This window comes from Tachypleus tridentatus, chromosome 9 (assembly GCF_004210375.1).
Source record: "Tachypleus tridentatus isolate NWPU-2018 chromosome 9, ASM421037v1, whole genome shotgun sequence".
NCBI classification, from domain to species: domain Eukaryota; kingdom Metazoa; phylum Arthropoda; class Merostomata; order Xiphosura; family Limulidae; genus Tachypleus; species Tachypleus tridentatus.
The window spans coordinates 96,069,840-96,088,422 of NC_134833.1; the positions used below are offsets into that span (position 1 = coordinate 96,069,840).

General features: G+C 33.0%; 1 protein-coding gene across 6 annotated transcripts in view; it reads left to right on the plus strand.

Moving 5' to 3' along the window:
* The window catches only part of LOC143225813 (leukocyte surface antigen CD53-like), a 29,400-nt gene extending 15,256 nt beyond the window's left edge, over nt 1-14,144 (plus strand). For 5 of the 6 annotated variants that reach the window (XM_076455860.1, XM_076455856.1, XM_076455859.1 and 2 more), the window contains 2 exons: nt 4,261-4,344; nt 5,028-5,323. In XM_076455860.1, the coding sequence (XP_076311975.1) occupies nt 4,261-4,344; nt 5,028-5,186 (243 nt within the window). In that variant the 3' untranslated portion in view covers nt 5,187-5,323. Of the gene's footprint in view, nt 1-4,260; nt 4,345-5,027; nt 5,324-13,932 lie in introns of those variants that run through there. The other variant, XM_076455857.1, reaches the window with a different exon arrangement.
* Nucleotides 14,145-18,583: the final 4,439 nt, after the last annotated feature.

An 18,583-nucleotide genomic window follows, 5' to 3' on the forward strand; every position in this document is an offset into this window, starting at 1 on the left:
AAAGGAAGACTAGAACAATATTCAGTACAACCTTCTACTGTGAAAGTTGTCGAACTAAACAACCTACTTGAGAATCGAAACCGAATTTTAATGGAACATTGGACTAACTTAGATAAAACACAAAATCAACCGTCGTCAAAATACGAAGCAAGTTATACAAGAAAATTGTTAATATTAAATGAAATCGATAGGGTTTGTTTGTTTGTTTGGGAATTTCGCACAAAGCTACTCGAGGGCTATCTGTGTTAGCCGTCCCTAATTTAGCAGTGTAAGACTAGAGGGAAGGCAGCTAGTCATCACCACCCACCGCCAACTCTTGGGCTACTCTTTACCAACGAATAGTGGGATTGACCGTCACATTATACACCCCCACGGCTGGGAGGGCGAGCATGTTCAGCGCGACGCGGGCGCGAACCCGCGACCCTCGGATTACGAGTCGCACGCCTTACGCGCTAGGCCATGCCGGGCCGAAATCGATAGGGAAATATGTACATGGATATGGTAAAAAAAAAAATTAAAATGAAACTGAACGAGAAAAATTGTATAAACCACAAATATAATGGGAAATGAAATAACTTTAAGAAATGCACTTTTATGTAATTGAGTCATAGACAGAGAAAATGTTTTGTTAGAAATATAATTTGTTATAAAATAAACACAACTAAAAGCAAGACCTTTACCGTTTAATATCAGTATTTTGTAATAGTGATTATTATTATTTTATCAACATGAATAGCTAATGTTATTTAGTGTTTTTATACGTTATATGAAACAATATTAGGTTAGCATTTATATGTCTGAATGTAAATAAATAAAAACATCACAAAAATAGTAGTGAAGAACAATTATTTTAAAATGATACTAGATTCATTGGACAACTCTACATTGTTTTGCAGGTATTCCATACTGCCATAATTAGAAATGGCGAATTAACACTGACGGTTTGTTTTGTTTGTTTTTTGAATTTCGCGCAAAGCTACTCGAGGGCTAGAGGCGCTAGCCGTCCCTAGTTTAGCAGTGTAAGACTAGAGGGAAGGCAGCTAGTCATCACCATCCACCGCCAACTTTTGCGCTACTCTTTTACCAAAGAATAATGGGATTGACCTAACATTATAATGCCCCACGGCTGAAAGAGCGAGCACGTTTGGTGCGACGGCGATTCAAACCCGCGACCCTCGGCTTACGAGTTGAACGCCTTAACCCACCTGGCCATGCCGGGCCGTAATAGCAATGAAAAAGCTTAAGTTAAAACATGGATTAAGTGATGACTATACATAAATTTATTTTCACATGGGAGAGCAGAAAAAATTGTGAATTTATTTTAAGTTTAAATGCAATATTTAAGTGGTTTGCTAAACAAAACCTGAAATTTAAACATTAAAGAGAGAATACCACAAAATACATCACATATTGGATCAAAGTTACACGTATTGGGAAAAGAAATAAAAACACGGGAAGAAGTTTAACTGTAGTTGCTATGTTTCGAGAAAGTTAATAGATACAAGAGAATTGATATTAAACATATTCTAAGAACTAAACTGTTAACACAAACGATAAGATACATGAGATAAGGGGACACTTTCGGAAATCACATAACTCTTCCATGTATAATATGTTTGATTTTACAAATACCTTAAATGATAAATCGACGGTATGATTTATTTAATAGAACAGCCTCCAATTTTAGAGATTTAAGTGAATCGAATTCTCCATTTAATCCAACTGCTGAAGGTTTTATTTTAATTTGTTTACAACATCCTCAGATGCTGTGCGTATCTGAGTATACAACTTTCATTCCTTGCTTTTACAGGGTTAAATGGAATTCAATCCCCACGACTCTTATCTGGATCTAATCTTTCAGATAAAACTCGTATGTTTCATTGAAAAAATCCGTGGAAATGATGATGCATTATCACGAAGACTGTAATACTAAATAATGTAGAAACAGTGAAAAGAAGGAACCAAGAGGTAATAAAGACAACCAACCTTAAGTGCAACATAGAGAAAAACAAAATAAGATGTTTAAAAGTGATAATAAATAGGTAATAAAAGTTTCTCAAGTAAAAGATACAAGTTTCAAACTAATTATTGACTAAATCAAGAATGGTGCAAAACAGCACTTGTAGCAAACAGTAATTCGATATAGCCCAAAGAAAAAACAATTTACTGGATCCACTAGAATTCATTGTGCCCACGAAAAGATTTATTATATATATATATAAGAATATACCAGTGGACATACACTATGACTACAGTTGGCTCTTCTATAGTTACTGCACTCAGAAATACAACATCATTTTCACAAACTTCCAACAGAGAATTTTGGTGTGAAGAGGAAAAGAAAATGATTCCATTAGGTCGGATGTCGGAATGCTACATAAGATTTAGACAAACCATATGTACTTTACTGCGAGGTAAAAGGTTCACGAAGGAAACAACATGATTAACTATCGAAGCTTATCTTGAGAAAGTTATTATCCATGTACTTGATTCTCTGCAACAGAATAATAATGGAAGTTAAAAACATCTTAGTTTTGATGGACTATTTCACCAAATTGACAGAAGCATAAGTTCTTCTCAGTCAAAAAGTTAAAAAGGAAGCTTTTTGGTGAATATCTTTCAAATAAGATGTGGAACTATCCATCTAATGATAAGATGGAGGTTGCTGAGATATAAATACTGATAACACTGGATTTCATTCTGGGTGACATGACATGATTGTACAATACACGATGCAAAAAGGGACTATCTTAAAAATTAAATATATATACTTGGAATGATCCAATGCTGCAATGTTCGCTCTTCTATGTAAAATATTTTCTCAACCCAAACGAGCCGTTTTTGCATATAAATTTCTCAACAAGTGGGTTTCTCGACATCACTGCAATGAAACCAGTTAGCTATGTTTTCTCTAGGATACAGAAGGACCTACGACCCAATTCAAAGAAAGATCTTCCACTGATAAACAGTCATATGGTTAGCTTCAGAAAAGACTTCTCTATGAGTAAATCATATAGCTAGGAAGCCCAGGATTTTGGTCGAGGTCATTTCCAGAACATTACCAGGAATTAAACCACTAGTGAATTCTTTCAATCGTTTTGTACCTGAAGGGAACTCGTTGTCTTCTCATCCTTCATTAAGCAAGCAAATTTTTTTTCATTCGTTCAGTTTAATTTATTGATTTTATTATATATATTATTTCATTATAGTAAAAAAGAAAGCACATAGGGTCAACAGATTTATCATATGCTCATGATGAAAAAAATTTCTTTTATTGTCTTGTTGTTATTTATTTTACAATGATATGAAAATTAATGTTTTCAATTATTGCGAATTACGTTATTGCTGAGTTTAGGATTCTCAGCTTAACGTAGCATCGTTTTTGTTGTTGTTGGTTTTTTTGTGTTACGATTGTTCAAGTGATTTCCAAAATCTAGAGAAGGTGCACTGTTACAGGCTATTATTATTTATACATGAATATTGTCTGCTTGAGGGAGCTTTCATTCTATGTGATGTAAGTAAGAATATGGAATTTTTATGAAAGTTTGGAAAAGCAAAATTAGGCCAGAGTCGAATAGAATTGTTTATTGAATTAGTAAGTGTGTTAGTGAGTTGTCTGTTACTTGATCAGTTACTTATGTATTTGATCATTCTTTTGTGTTTTAACGAAGCACTGAAGGTATAGATGAAGTTGGTAAGTGACTAACATATTTTGACCTTAGATCTTTTGTTCTCCAAACTTGTAGAATTTGTAGTAAAAGAAATAATATGACTAATTTTGAAGAACTCATCCAACTAAAAGAACAGTTACAGCAATATGTTTTTGCATTCTGTTGTATAAAATGGCGGTGTTTAATACTGTTTGTTAGTAATCTCTAGCATGACAGTATATTTCTGTCCGTACACTGTACAACATGGTAGTAGGTAGTTTATGTCAGTAATCAACTACATGACGGCGTGTTTCTGTCGCTGTACTGTGTAACATGAGGTACAAACTTTATATCAGCAACCTGTAGTACTACAGTGTGTTTCTGTCCCTGTGTTGTATAACATGTAGTATATACCCTATGTCAGTAACCTGTAACATTACAGCATCTTTCTGTGTATGTTCTGTATTATGTGGCAATACGTACTCTCTGTCAGTACCTTGTATCTTGGTAATATGATTTCTGTCCCTGAAGATTTATAACATAGTATTAGGTAATCTAAGTCAGTATCTGAAGTATATTTTTCTGAGCTGTTAAATATTTCTGTCCTTAGAGTTGTGGAGCAGAACTCAGCAGGTATCTGACAGACAAGTCAAATATGTTAGGATGGATTGGAATTGTTCTAATCGCATTCCAGGTAATTCTCGGATACGAATGTTTTGAATGATGTGTGTGTGTTTCTTATGTATTACTCCAACTATTTTCATAAATAATCAAACAAACAGTTAATTATCGAATTTGTATTCCAAACTTATAACCATATAAAAAGTTTGAAACTTTTCCTTTTTTACAGAGTCAACATAGATTTGATAATGAAAATTACTTAAAGTATTATCGAACATTTATCTTTAATTCTGTATTAAAAAATGATATTTATTTGTTTATAGAACCTGTATTTCTAAATATTTATTCACTCTGAATATATATGAATTCACCAAAGTAATATATGCGTTCATAATTCAAACTTCTGATTAAGATTAGTCGAATTACACAGCTAGGTAGATCAAACCAAAATAATTTAAAAGTGACGTAAAAGTTAACGAAAGCAACATTGTGTATAATAAACCTACTAAAAATATTGTGAGTGAACTACAACAATATATAAGAAACCTATAACATGGAAGATAGTGCTTATATTCCTTGACTGGAAACTCCTACACTAATGTCTGACATATCAAATCCGGTCTAATGGGCATTTGTATTTGACAAAAAAGCTTCGTTTGGACTGGGCATGATAACTTAACTACAGTTAATATATTATACATATTTTTCGAGTTTCCAGTCATAAATTTTTAAGAATCGTTAACCATACATATTTAGGTGATGGCTCTCAGTATTGCGATCAACGTCTTCGAAGAGCTGACCAAAGCTGAGGAAGATAAGTTGGCCAAGTACTACGAAAAAAATATGGAAATGCTTGAACTACAAGCAGAAATTTCAAATCCGGAAGTCAAAGACTGGTTAAAATCATTCGAATAGCACAGTACCAAATTCTGTTAAAATGTTATTGGAACTTTGCCAAATATAACAGTTATTTTGAGTGTTCTAACTTGTATTAGGTTAGAAACATCGTACTGTTTCCTTTATCACGTTATAAAAGCTTTTATCTACTCTGATTAGTTTTGTCTATCTTGGTGTTGCTTCTTATTTATTGAAATTTAACCATAACACTCCTTAAACGTTTACAACAAATATTCGTGGTCTGACATGGTCTGATGGTTATGGATCGACACATAACAAATAGCAGGCTCAAATCCTCGTCACTGAGCACGTTCGCTCTTTCAGCGCCCCTGCAAGTACAGCGGTAATTCTATGGATTTACAACGCTAAAATCAGGGATTTGATTTCCCTCGGTGAGCTCAGCATATAGCCCGATGTGGCTTCGCTATTAGAAAAACACACACGCTCTTTCAGCCGTGGAAGCATTATGAAGTGATGGCCAATCTCACTACTAGTTGGTAAAAAGTAGCCCAAGATTCCACGGTAGACAGTGTAGACTAGCTATCTTCCTTCTAGCCTTTCACTACTAAATTTTAGATGGCTACCTGGAGAGGAAATGGGCCCAACCAGGTAAAACCTGCACACTATGATGCTTCAGCACCTAACATGGCTGAAAGGTCATAAGCGTCCCCACGATCCACATATACAAATATATACACATACACACATAAAAGAAAAAAAAATCTATAATACTAACACTTTAAGCTTAACTGTCCTGTATGACTGAAATAAATATTATCTTAGAAATTGTAAGAGTTTAGTATATTAAACACACAGTAATTAAAGAACAATTAATAGCTAACTACCAAACTAAAAGGTGACTTAATATCGGATTTTAGTATTACGTTTCTCTACAATTTAATTAAAATTCTAAAAGTTAAATATACAATTATCAGGTAGGTGAGCTAGTAATAAAGAGTAAGGAATAATAAAATTTTAATATGTTTACAAGTAGTTCAAGGATATGTGGACTTAAATTTATAATGTTCGATGGGTGCTAGAACTGGATTATAATTTAAACTGTGGACCTAATTACGACTTCCAGGACGTTCAGAAAGATATAGAACACAACGTTAGTAGATTTGTTTGTTTTTTTCAATTTTGCGCAAAACAAGACTAGAGGGAAGACAGCTAGTGATCACTACCCACCACCAACTCTTGAGCTACTCTTTTACCAACAAATAGTGGGATTGACCGTTACATTATAACGCCCCCACGTTATAAAGGATGAGCATGTTTTGTGGACGGGGGATTTGAACCCGCGATCCTCAGATTACGAGTCGAACGCCTTAACCTACTTGGGCATGCTGGGCCTCGCGTTAGTAGAACTTGCTTATGCTTAAGAATAAGTCAAACATAGTTTTGTGCTATTAGAAGAATAAAACTGGAGATTAGGAGTAGAAATCAAGGACGTAGGAAAAATGGATTGTTAGAATAAATATGATATGAAAAGGAATAGAACAAACTGCTGAGCTTAGAAGAGTACACACTATAAAAGCAATTAAGTATACAGAAACGGATCCAGTTAACATTCAGGTACCAGTTCTCAATAGACGTGGATCCTTGGAAGCTTTCAGTAAGAATCAAGATAGTCAAGATATAGTGTACTGATAAAGTTATTTCTCAAATGGAGCATGAAAACACTAGAACAAGAATTTCCTTGATAGGTAGTAAATGTATATGACAGTTTATTTCTTAATCACAAAAACATCTTTATGTAGTGCACATAGGAATGACTACTGAAAACTATGGAAGAGAAGAGCTTCTAAAATGTTTAAAGAACTCTTTCAGTTGTTCAACGATAGTGGTAGACGTGTGGTTCTTTCAGGATTGTTCCTTCAGGATAGATGGGAATGTATCACTTTGTAGGATCTACGATTTAAATGAAAAATTATCAGAGATGTTCTTCAGGAAACTAATGAGTTAGTTGAGTCTATGTGATCTTTCTCAGGGTAAGGTAAATTATGTGTTAAAGACGAGCTACACTTAAACAGGTTAAATTTTTTGTTTTGTTTTGTTTGTTTTTTAATTTCGCACAAATCTAGTCGAGGGCTATGTGTGCTAGCCGTCCCTAATTTAGCAGACTAGAGGGAAGGCAGCTAATCATCACCACCCATCGCCAACTTTTGGGCTACTCTTTTACCAACGAATATAGTGGGATTGACTGTAACATTATAACGGCCCCACGGCTGAAAGGGCGAGCATGTTTGGCGCGACGGGGATGCGAACCTGCGACCCTCAGATTACGAGTCGAGCACCTTAACTACCTGGCTTTGCCGAACCACGACGGATGAAGTGTAATATGTTGAGATTAAAGAAGTTAAATGAACGTGAGTTACTACAATCTGAGTTTCCAGTGCAGAAAGTTTTTATTGCTGATGATCGCTTTTAAGCCACCTAATCGGATAAATGATATTAATAAGTATAGTGATTACTAATAAGAATACCCATGCAATAATTGTTGAAAATAATGTTTTGGCATAACGATTAAGATTGTATGAAGTCAAAGTAACGAGGAAGAAAGGTTTTTTTGTAAATATTCAGGAAGGCTCAGAGTGTCAACCACAGAGGACTCATTTTAATATTTATTATTGTAAGAATTGACTTGAGAACACGAGTGATCAGTGTATAATTATGTTTGATATTTGGCGGCATCTGGAGATAAGCATTTAGTTCCTAATATTCAGAAAGCCATATCTGAGGCCATGTGGCACGATATTATCATTTTTTAATTAATACTGAATTGAGTTAGAATTTAGCCTTTAAAGGATACCGATGACAACGATTTTTTGCAGAAACTGAGATAATTAAATATTTAAATATTCTATCTTGTTTGTACAATGTCATATATTTGAATCATTTGTCACCCTAAACATTCTATAAAAAATATCTGAATTAGACTGAATTATTGGGTATTAATTCTTTAGTGGTAAGTAGACAACCCAAAAGGTTAGAAATGGATAAAGCACTAGAACCGAACAAAGTTTTCTCTAGAATTTTAAACTTGCCTTTTGATCGGTTATTAGTCTGTAGGCAGAAGTCTGTTAACAAAGGAGTTACTGACGCATGCTACTACTGCTCATACAGAGGATATACAAGAGTTATTCTGTAAGTTTTAGATTAACTATCTACTATTGGGGAAAATATTCTAAGTAGTATGATAAAATGAGCTATGATGAGACAAAACAAAATGTTGTTATTCATAAAGCCCAATCACACTGGATTCTTGCAAACAACGGAGTGCATTATAGATCATTTATTTCAAAGCAATAGTTTCATTACTACTTCGATAACAAATGCGATATACACGTTCTTTAGTTAAAATATTACTTACTGTCCAAATACGCAAAGGTGTTTTTATAGAGTTAACCATTATTCTATATAAATAACATAGAACGACTGTTGACATGATATCTGTTTACTTAGTCTTGTTGTTTTTACGTATGTACGGCTTAATGCATCTTAACAATGGGAGTTTCAAAACAAACATGTTTCTTTTATTTTGAGTCATATTTCCCATCATATCTCACACCTGTAATAGCTGATAATTAGCCAGAGTTGCTTCATTAAATCGTAACATTTCTTATCTGATGTATTTTACAGGCAAACTTTTCTTAGGCTCAAAACAGATAATGTACGTTCACGTGTAATTCATTGAAAGATTGATTAAGAGTACTTAATTTGTTTTTGGTCTTCAAATTTGCACATTTTTATTAATTATGCGTGTTTGAAGTCACCTACACGTGGTTTTTTTTCCAACGTATCTTGAACTACTTACATGATACTATAATGAAAGATGAAAGAGACGTATGTATACATATGACTTCTAATGTACAGATTGAAGTCAAAACTTCATTCAAGTATTTTAACTTCTTACATAATCATTAAAACAGTTTCTACTCCTGATGTACAGATTATGATCATAACTTCATGAGTTGTTTCTACTTTTAATGTACAGAAAAAAAACATAATTCCTGATGTACAAATAAAGGTCGTAACTTCATAGAAACATTTCTTCATCATTAAGTACAAACTAATGTCGTAGCGTTCTGAAATAGTTTGATGTTCTGAAGTACAGATAAAGGTTATAACTTTATGGAACAGTTTCTAATTCTAATTTAAAGAATAAGGTCATAACTTCATGAAATAAACCCTATATTAAACATGATTATACAGGGTGTTCGGAAGTCACTGTTCAGTTTTGTAATTGTATGTCTATTCAGTCTATTTCAAGCCAGCAACTGATAGGTGTTTAGAAACAAAATAAGAAAGATCCAGGTCTGTATTGATGCCAACGGGAATCACTTTCAACACTGTTTATAATTGTCAGTCATATTTACCTCCTGTATTCTATATTGAAACATGTCTGTTAATAAATATATAAGTGCACAGTGACTTTCCGAACACCCTGTATAATACATCTTTTGCAGCCACCATTCTTTTGTGAAGTTATGTAATTTCCTGTAATTCAGATACGATCTTTGTTTTAATTTTTGATAAAGTCATATTCGGTAAAAGCATTATTTACAAGAACAGGGTGAACTGTCATTGAACAATAAATTTACTTCTGCAAATCTCGATATTTGAGATATGTTAGATTGCATTAAGGTTTTGGCCTTACAGTAGGTATTGAATTATTTTTACAGTAAGAATAGCTAAGCCTATCGTATAATACTATAATATCAATTCACGTCATCTGGTATCATGCTACTTATGCCATCAGAATATTATTTAGTATAATGGTAAAAGCCAAAGTTTTATATATTACAAAGCATTGATTTATTTCACTAACATCGTGGACGTTGAAGTATAGGGAGAATCAAGAACGAAGTGAATCCAGTCTATTTCTTTGTGTACTGTGTTATCTGTTTATACTTCATTATTCCTGAACTTACCTAATTTGCGCTATTGTTAACCAACCTGAAGATGACCTAAAAAAGTCAAAACGCTGTTCCGTACTTTATTATGATTCAAGTTCTAATACCCAAACCAGCCGTCTTGATAATACATTTTGACTTGAAGTGAGTTTTTCATCATGACGGAATAAAGAGCCTTCTGGAGATATGCTTCCCTGAAAATGTTCACAGTAAGAAAGCAAATTGAATGGTTCGTAAGAGATGATGAACGTCAATAAAAACTATGTCTAAAATAAGAAATGTAATAAACAACTTATGTGACCTGTGTTTTTTCTTAATCACCTTTTGTTATATTTTCGACTCCGTATCTCCAGCTAACTAATTCATTTCAAGATCTTTATCTGTTTACAATGAGTCATTGTTTTTAATAAAAAAAACTGTGATGGAAAACAAAAAATCCATGAACTTTATGTACTGAATTTTTCCTCGTGCTTGGCTAAAGTACAGACTTTATCAGAAGTACTTTGTTTATTCAGGTATCTTTCTTTATACATTAAAAACCTGTACAGTATAGTGTATTGTATGGAAGTAAAAATCATTTACACTCTGTTGAAGTGTTATCGTATTTATATTTGTTTAGAGGTACGTGATGTAAGAAGGTACTTTAATATAAGTTTCCTGTACGTAGCAGCCTGATGTCTCAACGGTAGGCACAGTTCAAATAGGTTAATATGTATCTTCGAATTCAACAAGAAAGCAAACAAAAAAACATTAACTACACACTTTGGAAAACAATTCTAATGGTAATTACAGACCTTGAAATTCACCACACGTAGCGATAAACAGTTCCAAGTACCACAGGAAATTATAATGATAGATAGCCCTTAACACTCACTACATATGACAACAAACAATCCATGTGTCACTGGAATTTATAATTATAAATAACCATTGACACCCACCCAATAACAACAAACAGTTCGAGTACCTCTGGAAATAATACTGATAAATTACCCTTAACGGCCACTATACAGGACAACATACGGTCCAAGTGTCACTAAAAGTTATAATGATAAAATAGTTTGTAAGCTAGCTACTACTTCTCTGTCCATTACTGCTGAAAGTTTTCGAAATAAACTCATGTACTTAATGGTATAGAACGTAATACGCCGAATATGTCATTACATTCTGCTTCCAGGTCGAGCTTGATCTGAAAGTTAACGCTCCCAGAATTTGAATCTAGAAATTCTTGTCGGCATTGCTTTGTTAGAAACACTGCTTCTCTCTCTCTCTCTTTCAAGTCATATATAAGGTATATGAGAGGCGGACAAATCCTGCTATTCAACCAAAAACAATTGTTTCGAAACTTGATGATGGATACTGTTAATTAGTTGCCTTTCCCACAGTATATCAATTCAAAACTAAGGTCGACTATATGCAGACAGCGCCCTCCAGTGGCTTAGTAGTACATCTACGAACTTATACTGCTAGAACCGGATTTCGATACCCGTGAAAGCTAGCGCATAATAACAAAACAAACGCAGGCAGTCCATTACTGGTGCTGCGCAGATCGTTTGAAACAAACATCTCTTCTTTGATTTTGTGAAACAGTGAGGTATAATCGTATTACGCTTAAAAAAATCAAAACATTGAAGATCTACTTGAAAGCAAAAGGAAAGTACTGTTGCTGTTTATAGATCTATTAAATGAGCTGTCTGTTTAGCTATATAATCTGTTTCTGTGCTAAATGTGTAGATGTGACATTTAATATCTCTATATAAGCCCATCTTAATCAAAGTTAACCAGTTATGTGGTGATACAGAATTTAATGAACCTGAATTCATTGATAGATTAACTGAATTTGTACTTGTCGTGTTTCATTAATTTTCTACTTCATTATTTTCAAACAGAAAACCTGTGGACAAATGTTTATAATGTTTAGTTTTTATTTTGTACTTCTCTAGGATAAAAATACTTTATATAAATATATTTCTAGGGTTAGCTGGACGAGGAATAACAAAACAACAAGCGGTTAAAAAACATAAATTCTTTCTTTTATTGTTGAAATTTCTGCTTTTTTTAGATTTAAATGAATTTTTCTTTGTAGTATCTGTATCCATTGTTACTCTTATTGTTATTTTTCATCAAACATTTTTAATCTTTTATCTTGTTTTTTTCAAAAGTATTTTTATTTTAATTCAACTTAAGAGTAATTTTATTTAATTGAGAGTTCTGATTTATTTGGACCAATTTTTCAGTGTGAACTTTTGTGAGTGTCTATTGTTTCAACAGTTACTTTTCAGTAATATATATCTGTTTACCCTAGAGGGCAGCACTACTGCACATAATCAAATTCTAAATCCTAACGGTATTAAACAGTTTATAGTTTCGTTAATACTGATATGCAAATACTGCATAACAATTTGTTTGTTTCATTTTGGAATTTTGTGCAAAACTACATAAGGACTATCTGCGCTTCACGTCCCTAATTTCGAAGTAATAAAGTAGGGGGAAGACAGATAGGAAAGAACACCCACCGCCAACTCTTTAGCTAATCTTTTATCGATGAAAGTGAGTTTGACCATCAAAATATAGCATTCCCTCAGCTTAATGGGCGATCATGTTTTGTAACGGGATTCGAACACGCAATCCACAGAATGCGATTCAAGTGTCCAAATTATCAGGTAGAGTGGCCAGGTGGTTAGGGTGCTTGACTCCGAGGTTCGTGAGTTCGAATCCCCGTCCCACCAAATATCCTCGCCCTTTCATCCGTACAGTCATTATAATACGATGATCAATCCAACTATTCGTTGGTAATAAAAGTCGCCCACAATTTGGATGTGGGTGGTGATGACTAGCTGCTTTCCCTTTATTATTTCACTGCAAAATTAAAAATGCTCTAGCGCAGATAAACCTCATGTAGCTTTGCTTGAAATTCAAAAGAAACTGTGGTGCCGCAGATGCGTAGTAACAATGATGGTCAAATCCAAGAGTTGGCTATGGATAGTGATGAGTATCTGTTTTCCATCTTGTCTATTACTTCAAATTTAAAGATGGATACTCGCAAATAACCCTAAAATAGTCTTTTTCTAAATTGTTCAAACAAACGAACTCTTCTGAAGATGTTGAACACCTAACTGGAAAATAAATCAAACCCAATGAATAAAAAAATTTATATTATATTTCATCCTTATCAGGAGATATTTTATTTCGTTTTCATTATAAGTAACTTTAAGCATCCGTTTCACATAGTTGCTTCTCATACAGTACTGTCCCCTTTACGGGTCAGTGATAACTTTACAGACTCACATAGCTCGCTTACTGTGTAGTTTTGCACTAGGAAAAAAAATTCGTACACGTATTTGTGTATTCCACAACATAGCACAATAAAAATGAATTATGAGCTGATAAAAAATAATTCTTGTGACAGCGAAAGTATATTTAGATTCCATCTAAAATCTTGGATAAATATTATTATTGTTTTATCTGTTAAGTTTATCACAATGAGGAAATATGTACATATGTGCAGCTATTTTCGTCACACTTCAAAATCGTCTGTGCTTATTTATTTTCGAGCTATATTATAATGTACTTTTACAACAAAAAATATCATACACACGAACAAAAACACTCATTTTTTTCGTTTAAATGTTTGCACTATAAACCTAAATAATAAGGTAAGGTTTTATAAAACAATTGTTATACAAAAAAATTTTACCTACAGTTTATTTTTTAGATAATAGGCAATAAGTATTTCCGTGAAAATAAATAAGTTGCGTAGATTTAATACATCATATGTTGCATTTTATTCATATACGTGTCGTTGTTTATTTATTTATCTTTTTTCATCGTTTTTTTTTTCTCCTAAGACACTTATGTAGTGACTTCTAAGGCAGTGTGATGACTGGTTTAAATACAGCAACTTTAACCTTCGAACTTATGCGGTTAAACACCAAATAGAAAACTAACTAGACTGGTCTAAACATTTACTGTCACGCCTAACATGCTTGCTCTTTTAAGCTGAAGGGACATTATAATTTAACAGTTGTACTTACGTGAACTCGGAATTAATTCGCTCATCGTGAACCCTCGATACGATATCTAGTTCCACACCAAAGTCTCAGTATTGTTTGTAAGTTTGTAAAATTTGTGTATATAAATTATTATTTGTAATAACCGTTATTATAGATTGTATTATTGTTTGTATATTAAAACGTATGTGTATCATGAAAGAAAACTGTGTGTAACAATCTTGTTAGCAAATATAATAAATTTAATACATATCAAAATTTAATTACCTTCCAAATCTAAATTATCATTTAACTTAGTTTCAAGCTATTTCAAATTGCAATACGTAACATAACAAATCGAGATTTATCCAGAATAAATAATAATACGTAATATAGTCATTCTTACTATTCGTTGATAAAAAAGTAGTCCAAGAGTTAGCGGTGGGTTGTGTTGACTAATTGTCTTTACTGTAGTCTATCATTGCTAAATTAAGGATAACAATTAGTGGTTTTGCGCGAAATACAAAATAAACCAAACAATCTAAACATTCAATGACATCTTTGTAAATGAGGAAATATCTGGTTTCAAGACAGGTTCCAGCTTTTAATTAAAGTTAAGAGCAAGATGATTGAATAAACTTGGATATTAATAACTGGCACATTGTTACAATAACAAGGAATTTATGACAAGTACACTTCTTTCATTAGAATCTAAAAATAGTATAGAATTGTAATGGGAACATCATTTTATAGAACTCACGATTTATAAAGAACAATAGATTTACATTTACTGATAAGGAATAAACATTGTATATTGGATTTCTTTAATATAAAGGACAGGCAGTGAGTCATTAGTTTGAGAATTTTATCTTTATATGATAAAATATAAAATAATTAATGGAACTAATTCTGAAAGTACTATATGAAAAAGCTTTTCTCAGAAGTTTCGAATGTTGGTCTGTTAAAATATCCTTCTTCAGAGTGAGGCAAAACCGTTATATTAAGATGGAAAGAAATATATTATTTTGTTTGTTTAAATATTTACCAAGATTTTTTCATATATGTATTTAGCTTTCAATAAGAAAAGCTTCTACATGAAAGATTTTCTTGCCGTCGAGATAGAATAATCAATTATTAATGCCCATGTTACTAAGAATTTAATTTCAATATTAGGAATAGCATAGCTTCTATATTATTATTGTAACCCTAGGTTGTTTTTTTTTTACTTAAGAATTACAAACTTGTATAGGTCATTATAATTCCTAGACTTATAATCATATGGTGTACTAGAGTTTATATATAGAGAGAGATTTATCATGTTCAACAAAATATACTTTCCATATCCCTTCTTATTTTTGAACCCACTTCTTCCGTCGCTCTACTACACAGTCTATTGAATACATTTATAAGGTCTTTACCCTATTTCCATTTTAGCAAGTTTCTGCAAGGTCAATATAAACCACGTAATTTGGCAAAATTCCACGTAAATGTAGGTTTTCAAGACAAAAGTACATTAGAGCTGCCTAGAGGAATATAAGAGGTCAAATATGACTGCCGTGATTTCAATTTCTCCCATAGAAAGAGTGTGATTTTGAGAAATGATTAAAAATTGTGAAGTTTTGCTTGTGAGTCTTCGTCAGTTTCAGATCTTGTTAACTACAAATGTTGAGCTTCAATGGGAAAAGGAATTTCTGACTGGAAGTCTTTTTTTGTTTTTTGTTCTTTTTTAAGAATTAAACGTTGCTTTCGATTCAGAGCCCTCTACTATCCTAAACACATTACTCATCCATAGAAAATATTGAAGGATCTCTTCTTTAAAGTATTGTTTCTATTGTTACTACTTTGTTTACAATCTCACCATACCAGGAATGTGTCACGCGCCTTCAGTCATAAGCTACAGTGACGATACTGAAGTCAAATATTTTGGACTTCTCCATGAATCAGATATATGTATGTTTATTTATATATATAGTAACACACATCATAACCCGTGGCACCACGATCACAACTTAATGTTGACGCTACGTTATCATGTAGAGATTGTTCTTATAATGTGTGATTAATCCTCTGTACGTAACAAAGAGAGAGAGAGATATCTACCAGTCCAGTCTCTGCCAGGAGACAACTCTCCAGAGTGAATGTTGATTTCAGATAAAAGTTCGTAACTTCTTCTTCCATTTTTTTTTATTCAATGTTTATCATGCTATGAGGTACACGTTCGAAAAGATTGTACCGCAACGTACCCACTTCTTTCGAGACAGTATATAAACTACGGTTCAACGGCCTCGAGATTTCTTTTATTCGGATATTGATCGGGCGGTAGTTCTCGTCGAAGACGTTACATACGTGGAATTATTATACATAATTAAAAACGGAAAAGTAGTTAGTTTTCTCTGAATTTTAATCGTCCATTGTACTAATCGTGATGCTTTTTTTACGACGATTCACTTTTAGCTACATTTTACAAGTTTTAAGCTTTTGAATTACACGTGGAAAGCAGAATTACATCGCTTTAACTCGAATTAGCACGAAAAGCTGTTGACCTATTCTTTGACTTCTGAGAACTGTCAGTGAGAACAAAAAAAGTGCTATCTAAATAATATCGCCGTGACATTCTGCTATCTTGTGCATTTTCCTTTCATATCATGTACATTATAGCTTCTGAAACTTTTAAGCCTATTTTTATATATATATATATATGTTATAGAATTATTTTTTGATCATTTCTACGTACTACTTTAGGCTTACTCTTCGCAACAGTATTTGAAATAAACGTTATGGTTTTATTACATGTGTAAACTTTACTCACTTGCTTGTAGTAAGTTATTTCCTGAAAATTCTCCTCTTGAAATCGATGGACAGATATTGAAGTCCATTTGCTCTACAAACGTGTTGCGCATTTTGGGTCCTTGAATGCGCAATAAAAGTAACAGTCTAATTCTACTATAAGGGTGACAGTCAAATCCCACTATTCGGTCAGACAACACTTGGCAGTGGGCGCGTTAAAAAGTTGCTTTTCTTCTAGTCTTCAAAGCTTAACGATCAAAATTTCAATAAACGCTCAGAAAAAAAAAAAAAGACTAAGATTATAAGTTGATGCTGTTGACTAGTTTCTAGTTTATCAGTTACAATTAAAGGGTAATACAAATAGTTCTCTAACTTTGAGCTATGAATCAGGGCATTTTCTATTTACTTCTGGGATTTCTTCTTTAAGCGTGTCCTTAAATATTCTGATAATCTACCCTTTCCTACCTAAATACGTCTTGGATACCCTGATAGTTACTACGTCTTCACTCGCAATCTATAGATTTGAATCCCCGTGACTGAATATGCTCGCTGTTTCAGGCGTGGAACGTTTTAACATTACAGTCAATTCCACTATTCGTTGGTAAAAGAGTAGACCAAGAATTTGTGGTGAGTGGTGTTGACTAGTTGTTCTTTCTCTAGTCTATCACTGGTAAATTAGGGACAGCTGTCACAGATAAATCTCGAGTAGCTTTGCGCGAAATCCAAAACAAACAAACATACCTAAAGTTAAACTCTATGGTATTATTAATACTTACATCTCGACTGTCTTCTCTACTCGTGTTTTTATTTTCATAAAAAATTATTCTTTTTTTACCTAAACTTTCTTCGTAATTAAGCACAAAGCTACACAATGGGCTGTCTGTGCTCTGTCCACCATGGGTATTGAAACACGGCTTCTAGTATCGTATGTCCTAAGGGGGTACCTAAAGCTGGAAGTGTGACTGTATATTTTTCATGGTTATTTGTAACACGTTATTTTGTAAATTTTGTAACTATAACTTTGATAACTTGTTAATTCTTGCGATAGTTTACTCTGTCTTACTGTTTTGAACGATTAAAATATAAGTAACATTGTTATTTTGTACTGACTTCTTTACATTTGTTGTTAATTTTTCTAGTTAATTATTCTCTCTTACCTAAGGCCAGAAATGACGTTGTTTCTCAGCTCACAACATTCGTAAAAGGCCACTTTATAGTCACATTTCTTTTTTACACACGTCGTTAGTTCTTCTGGAAATTTACTCTTTCTTAGTTAAAACTATAAGTAATGACAGTGTATCTTTGACGGTTAAAACATTTGTAAAAGGCCATTTTATAACAGTTTTTGTGTTTAGGTTAAAGTTTCCAAGTTCTATCTGTTCAGTTTTTAAATAATACGGATGATTATGTTAGAATTTGATCTGTATTGTTATATATAACATTTTCAGCTTTACCTCTGTTATTCGCAAAGCCCAAAAAGTCGTGTAGTCAACACAGTTTACGTTATATTGATTGGTTAAGTTGTATAGCTGTGATTACTTTAATAATACTACCTAAAGATTACGTTTTAATTTACTATTTATGAGACCAATACCTGCCCGTGTTCGTAATCAATGGGTTATAACAATTCTTACAGTCGTAATTCATAAGCTAGAACGCAAACTTATATTTGATTGAAGCTCCTGTTGGTGTCTACTTCTTGAGAAGCTATACTTTCACCATC